Source organism: Dermacentor silvarum, chromosome 10 (genome assembly GCF_013339745.2).
Source record: "Dermacentor silvarum isolate Dsil-2018 chromosome 10, BIME_Dsil_1.4, whole genome shotgun sequence".
Taxonomy (NCBI): Eukaryota; Metazoa; Arthropoda; class Arachnida; order Ixodida; family Ixodidae; genus Dermacentor; species Dermacentor silvarum.
The window spans coordinates 31,839,321-31,846,820 of record NC_051163.1 but is presented as its reverse complement, the minus strand read 5'-3'; the positions used below and the strand labels follow the sequence as shown (position 1 = coordinate 31,846,820).

The 7,500-nt window shown below is 47.7% G+C and overlaps 1 protein-coding gene across 3 annotated transcripts in view; it reads left to right on the top strand.

Annotated features, from left to right (window-relative positions):
• Positions 1 to 1,853: 1,853 nt before the first annotated feature.
• The window catches only part of LOC119431328 (homeobox-containing protein 1-like), a 31,270-nt gene continuing 25,623 nt past the window's right edge, over positions 1,854 to 7,500 (top strand). Inside the window, exons 1-3 of one of the 3 annotated variants that reach the window (XM_037698811.2) lie at positions 1,854 to 1,932; positions 2,327 to 2,667; positions 6,468 to 6,673. In XM_037698811.2, the coding sequence (XP_037554739.2) occupies positions 1,876 to 1,932; positions 2,327 to 2,667; positions 6,468 to 6,673 (604 nt within the window). In that variant the 5' untranslated portion in view covers positions 1,854 to 1,875. Of the gene's footprint in view, positions 1,933 to 2,326; positions 2,692 to 6,467; positions 6,674 to 7,500 lie in introns of all 3 variants that reach the window. The other 2 variants (XM_037698813.2, XM_037698810.2) reach the window with 2 other exon arrangements.

The window sequence follows — 7,500 nt, the reverse complement described above, 5'->3', positions numbered from 1 at the left end:
ATCAACTGTTAAGTATAAAACAGTATAAGTGTGCAGAAATAGAATGTGTGTGTACCTGTGTTGTCCCACTTTCACGTGCCATCTATGTCATTGCACATTTCAGGGTTAGAAAGACAGCATGTGCCCGCCATGTTTTCATACCAGGAACTAGCCGGCCTTGGGTTTGTTTGTTTGTCTACCGAGGGTCTTTGCACTGCATTACTACAATGGTCGTGGCACCTTCCTGTCCTTTGGTGCAGGATGCCTTGTAGGGTCAGGATCCGGGGACGAGGCACAGGCATTGGTTGGTATCGGCAGCAGCGGGAGCAGAAGCAGCCACAGTGGCGGGAAAGCGGAGCAGGATGGCGGGCATCCTGTTCACCATTGAACAGATAGAGCTGATCCGCAGGCTTCGGGCCTCGGGCATCACCCGGGATCAGGTGGGTGGTGGGCTCACTCTTCATCAAAGCTTGGTGCAGTTCGTTGGCTAAGCACTGCGTACTACACAAGGCTGTGACACAGTGTCCGACACAGTGGGAACTAGGTCTGAAGGATGGATGCTCTGAGTGTTGGAACTTGTCAGAACCTGATGGCATGTGTTGGATGCTTGTTGGTACGACAGGTGGTACGTCAGATTGTGCACAAAGACGTCCCGTGTGTCTTTAGGAGACGCATGTTGTGGCACGGCATCCGATACAATGTGTAATGGGTCTCAGTGATGGCTTTTCTGACTTTTGGATCTGGTTGGAAACTGACAGATACTACTTGCTGCATGTGGTTGTTGGTACGACTTGTGTTGCAGCAGATCACTTGCCGAATTATACCATGGCCGCTATTTCGTAGCGATGCCTTTAATGTCATAATGCCTTTTCGCGCTTATCGCGCTTTGTCAGTGGTCAGAGCGACGGTCCGCTCACGATATCAACGTTGATAACGCGAGCGGACCGTCGCTCTGACCACTTACAAAGCGCGATAAGCGCGAAAAGGCATTATGGCATTAAAGGCATCGCTACAAAATACCGGCCCACGTGTCTTTCGCTTAATATGACCGATACGACACAGCCCATTGCACAGCTTTCGTGCTGGTGCTGTGTATGTGTGTAATCTTCATAAGCATAAGAGTTTTCACACCTTTGTTAAACTTGTCATAAATAAGTGCTCATATGTTAAGCTCAACTTCTGAGTCTCCATGTCTACCTTCTTTTTTTTTTCTTCACCTTTGAAAGTTTCCTGTGCGAATAAGTAGTTGTTAATCAGTGGTTGTTGTGTGTGTGCTCCTTCATTTCCGTGTTTTCTCTTTCTTTCTTTTTAATTATTTATTCTGCTTAGCACAGTTAATGGAATCTCAACTCTGCCTTTTTTTTTTTGGCCTTTTGGGAGTGCAGGGGGTGAGGGCCTTTGAGCAGCTGGATTGGCTCAAAAGTATAGATATGGCAGTCCCAACCCTGACTACCTGCCGCAGTGGCTTAGCAGCTGTGGTGTTGTGCTGCTAAGCATGAGGTCTTGGGATGAAAATCCAGGCCACTGCGGCTGTATTTTGAAGGGGGTGAATTGCAAAAACGTCCATGACCCATGCATTGGGGGCACGTTAATTAATCCGGAGTTCCCCACTACGGTGTGCCTCGTAATCAATCATGGTTTTGGCATGTAAAACCCCAGAATTCAATTCAAATTCCTACCCTGACTTTAGTTTTTGGTCTTGTTGGGGTGCAGGTGATGATGGCCTTTGAGCAGCTGGATCGGCTCGACATGGAGTTGGGCAGCGCGGCGCCTTGTCCCGTGATGCCCGCGCTGATGCCGCGCGGGCGGTCCAACTACGGAGGAGGTGGGGGTGGGGGAGGGGGTGGTGACTCGCATGGCGGGGGAGGAGGAGGAGGATCGGGAGGACACAATGGGATGCTGTCTTCTTCGGCGGCTGCCAGGAACTTCTTGGCCAGCAGGGAGCCGCCACAGGTGGGTGCGCCATGTTTGTCTTTGACATCGCCGCTGCTGCCAGCTTGTTCCAAACGCAGACTCATTAACCTTCGCATGTATGCTGGACTTGCTTCTTACACTCACTCAAGTCTTGTGACCTTGAGTCGACTGATTGTATTGATTCAAGTCTCATACCCATGAAGTGAATGTGAGACTCAGGTCATTCATATTTGCCAACCCAAGACTTGATTCGCTTCTCACTGAGTCACTCGGTCAGCAAATAGCCAAAGTGTGTGCCTACCGTGTCTGCTTCCGCCAATTAAGCCGGTCATTTATGGCACCACCCAGAAAGTGGTCGTTCCAATGTGTCCAGTCTTTGCACCATTGTACATTCACACGCACTGTTGTTCGTGCACTGCACACCTGGTGACAGTGCCCTGCTCTGCACCAGTTGCAGAACGCCTCGTCCAACGACTCGGCCACGGGGGACTGCGGCCCGCACAACGGCGAGAGCGTGGCCTCCCCGCCGACGACGACAGCCGCGAGCAGCAGTGCAAAGCTGCCCAGCGAGCTGACCATCATCCCGATCTCGGCCAACGCGTCGCCCCAGGGTGGCAACGACGATCACGGAGGCTATGGCGGCAGTGGCGGAGGAGGTGGAGGTGGAGGAGCCTCGTCGAACATGTACCCCGCGGGTGTGGTTCCCATGCAGTACCTTATGAACCCCCACGAATTCCTCCAGGAGGAATCGGGGGATATCGACGAGCTGAAAAGGTCAGCGTACCCACTCCTCCCACCGTAAGATTTATTCAATCCATCACCCTACCTTCTCTGTCTCTGCTTAGTCTGAGCCTTCATTCTCTGGCTATGCATGGCGCTGCTGGCCACAGCTCTCTGCTCGCTTTCACAGCCCCGTGACAGTGTCCAAAGTCCAATCCTCGTTTGAGCAAGTGAAAATGTTTGCAGCCTCTCTACCTGCACTTCCGTGAGACCGAACGGACAGGCATACCCCACATTCGAGCCCATCAGTTTATCACACTGGATGGGCCAACTTTTGTTCAATAGAATTGCTGAGTAGCACAGTGCGCCTCACTGTGGCAAGGACAGTGATTGTGGAGAGGGAATGATGTCACAGAGCTTCCGAGACAACACACCCGACATCACGAAGGTAGTTAGGAAGTCCCTACAGCATCCATCATCGCACTAAAATTCTCAATTAAGCTCACGAAAGCTACCCTATCGTATTTTAAAGGGATCCGTTGCAACGACGGGCAGGTTTTCAACTTTCCTTTAATTCCAATAATCAAAACTCAATGTTTGGATAGTCGATGGAACATCACCACATATGTATCAACGCAGTATATATAACTCAGGATCTCGCATCGTTTGTTCATTCATTTGCCAGTGTGTTACGGCAACACTATACCTTCTTTGCTCATATGTGAAAGGTTCTTGGCCGCTCCCCTCTCAACGTTCACTGGTCAAACTTCAGATTAGCTTAAATATCTAAATGTGCTCTCTGCTTCGTCAATATGTACATTGGCACTAAAAACAATCCCCAGTAAACTTCATCAATCTTCAGTTCATCGATTCCTTAGTCAATCTTCATTGGAGTTCTTACCGAGGCATAACTTGGGGCCCTGAATTTGCTTCCAGAATGTGCATAGGTGTTGACAGGTACACAAGAGGGCTGCAAGGCATTCCAAAAGACTCAATTGGCATGTTAGATGCGAAGGCCTGATTTACACAACAGTCATCCACCCCGTCTCGGCACCGTCACATCACCGGCATCCGTCAGGAGAGACCACTTCCTCACCGGTTTCTTCTCAAAAATGGGACCACCAGCAACTTAACGTCTTAATGGCTTATAACATCGCTGATGCCCCCCCCCCCCATTTTTCTTACTAGAAACATGCCAGGAAAAGCTCTCTCCTGACTGATGACAGTGCCCTGACAATGACGGGACAGGGGTAGAGTACGGCTGTGTGATTCGTGCCTAGCAGTTCTGGCAGTACGGGCTTGCTTTGCTTAGAGCCTTAAAAACAATGCAGCCGCCTTTAATGTTCTTCATAGGAGCTCACTTTCTGCATCCTGTCGTTGTGATACTTGACATCCCATAAGCATTTACTGGCACACCCGTGCCCTTGCTTTATCTTGAAACAGTTTGCTCAAGGTGCCACATATAAAGTGACTGATAGAAAATTTCAAGTTGAGTTAGGTTAGTCGATCGACTGCTCTTCTGGAATACCAAATAAGTGACCCCTTTTGGCAGGGACGGCTGGTCCGTTGGGGGGGGGGGGAGACACGAAAGACGGGCAGCAATTTCGCCATGAAATTACCATGCCGTTTCTTTGTAAAGTCGCAAATTGTGGAAAATTTGTGGCCAAGCTTGTTTCATTCATTCGTTCATTCATTCGTTCATTGATTCATTCAATCATTCTCACACTCTCCAATGGCCCACAGGCATTTCTTAAGAGGAGTACGGTCATAGGATATCGGTGGCGGTACTCTTGAAGGTGACGGTGCTGGCGATAGCAGTGATGGAGACGGTAAGGTGCGTGTAGTCTACGCTTGATGATAAAAGGTACCACAGAATCAAAGTCTGTGTCAGTACACTATGTGGCAGTGCCAATATTGAACCGATTTTGGTGATTACTGTGGGGTAAGACATATTTTGGCAGAAGTGAGAGCTAATCTTTCAGAACTGTGTTAGTGTAAAAAGATTTTGTGGAACGGATGCAAAGGAGAACGTTTATATCGTAACAAAAAGTCAAGTAAGCTGTTATTAGGTTTCATTGAAGACACACTAGCAACATTACAGTAGTCATTATATTGTATAAAACTAGTGGCTCGGCTTTGTTTGCAATGTAGAGTTGTTTGTTTGTTAATGGGGAAGGGTTTACTTTATACTTGACATGGCATTCAAAAGTAAATGAAGACTACTGCTGGGATGCTTTTGTAGACATTCTACTGTGCGGGGGAAAAAAAAGGGACCTATATATGGGAAAATACTGTGAAATTGATGACATTGCACAAACATCATGATCTCATTGGTTTGGGAGTGAAAATCAAGAAGGTAAGCTTAACCTTTGTTTTCCCCACATATAAGCCATACTTAAAAAAAAAAAAAAGATGCTGAAAGGGTAACTCGCCAGTCTAGCCAGAATTCAAAAGGGTAATCAACCTCTCTAGCCTGGATTTGCAAGAGTAGTTCTTCATGCTAGCCTGAATCTGAAATACTGCATATAGCTTAGCCTGAACCTGAAAGAGCAGCGAATGCGTAACAAGGGCAACGTAGACCCAAAAGTGATCTGGAAGAATAATCCACTGGTGTATCATGAAATTTGAAAATGTGTCCCACCTTGTTTAGATCCAGAAAAGTAATCCATCAGACTAGCAGGACTGTGAAAAAGAGTACATTTGCCAGTTTAGCCTGAACCCTGAAATACGTCTGCAAGAGTAATTCACCAGTCTAGCCTGAGCCTGACAGTTAATGAGTGGTCCAACCTTAATTCGAAAGATTTCTTAATGTACTGTAGCATACTCAGGTCAGTCTAGAGAAAAGGGAAGTTTCCCTGAGATACCCATGCATGCAGAAACTGAGCTCTGAAACTATTCCATCTCACTAACTAGTATTTTTGGCTAACAGTTGCGTTTCAATGTATTGCATAGAAACATTAAGCTATTTATGTTACATGTGGCAGCAGCAATCCTTTCTCGGCTGTTCCATGCCCTGTTGCCTATGCTGCTATAGATGTTTTTCTTTGCTTGCTGAATTGTCAGAACTGCAGTACAGTGTTGTCTGCTTCCTGAAACCCTCCCCTCATACTCCCCTAATGGTTTGTTCACACAGGGATGTCCTCAGAAGTATGAGGAAGTATGAAAATACTTCCTTAAAATTCATACATCAGCTCGATATCATTCGTGGTTGGGCGTGAAATTCAATGAAGTCTGGATTTTCTTCGTTAATGGCAATCTTAAGTATGCCAATCATGGTTGGAACTAATACTCTACTAGTATAGGCTAGTTCGCTGTTCCTCATCATCGTTACTCTGAAAGAACACCCGTGTTGTATGCTGCATGGGTTCACTGGCATTACAATGCTGAGCCCAAGGTTACAGGTTCGACACGTATCATGGCAGCAAAATTCGGATAGTGGCAAAATGACAGAATGCTCATTTACCAAGCCTCTGGTGCACATTAAAAACACGAGTAATTAAACTTAATCTGGAGTCCTCCGCTGGAGCATCCCTTATTGCCCTATATTGCTTCGAGACATACAGTCGATCACTAATTACTATTGCATGCTGCCTGAACTGTAGATGACCTGCCACTCATTTCATGCACGCTTTGTGTCGCTGAGAAGTGCGGACAGACAAATGTAACTGGCACAGTGGGGTTGCAGCCGAGGCCAAACGCCCTGGTGTGAACATCCCATCAGTTCCAACAGGGGCTGCTTTCATCGTGCAATCTTCTTGTGCGTCTTCTACGCTTGTGTCGTCTGCGGCGAAGTCGTCGTCCGCTGCTGCTGCGGCTTTTGTCTGATCGCGGCCGTGCGGCCTTTGTTGTTGTAGGAAGGGGGAGGCAGCCATCTTGTCAGAGATCCGCAACTTCGTGATGCGCTACAACATCAAGCAGACGATGATCGCCGAGATGACCAAGCTCAGCCAGGCGTACGTGAGCCGTTTTTTCCGCGGCGACATCGCCGACATGTCGGAACGCACCAAAAACACTTTCTACATGTGGTACCTGACCTGCAAGAACAACCCTTGGAAGCTGGGTGAGTGTGGGGGCAGGCAGAAAACTTTCTGATGCCAAAGCAGCAGTGCTGTTTGAAGTGTAATTTTGTCCACACATTTTCTGTTAAGCCCAAACCGCATGAGAGCAATATTGTGCGCGATGGTGGCAAGCGAGCGATGGCTTCAAGCAACGAAACGGGCCGTCGCGCGAGCAGATCGCTTGTTCTTGTTGCTCGATCGCCCGGTTCTGGAAATCTAGAGTTCGTTGCTCGTCGCCCGGAAGTGCTATGAGCGACTAGCCAATAGCGCGAAGACGGAACAGGATGTACATCAGTCAAGTACTACTGATTTTCACACGGAACGAGCAAACTACTTAATTTTGATACGTGCAAGGATAAGAACCTAGTGCAAGACCTTTAGAAATATTTGTGCTACTCTTTACAGTAAAGCACATCACCTTAAATTAATAACGCACGCGTCACGCCAGTTTCGGCACATATTTGCTGCCCTCATACCGGCAACACCGGGGAGATGTCGCTTGAAGTCGTCGCTCGCATGCGGTATGACATGTAGGCGACGAGCGAATGCAACAGCCATCTCCATCGCGTCGCTTGTCGCTGTCGCGCGCAAGATCGCTTGCATGCTGTTTATACTTAAGGAATTGTTGCACAATCAACTCACGTTAATTTGAACGTTGGGGGGAATCATAGATCTTCGTCTCCGTTATGAGAGGTATCAGTTTTGAATACAGTCCAAAGCAGAGTTATATGTGCTGACGCGAGCATGTATCTTTGCACACAGCCAAATTTCAGCAGATATACAACGATAACAGGTATGGATTGACCATTTGGTGGTTGCTGTGTGTTTC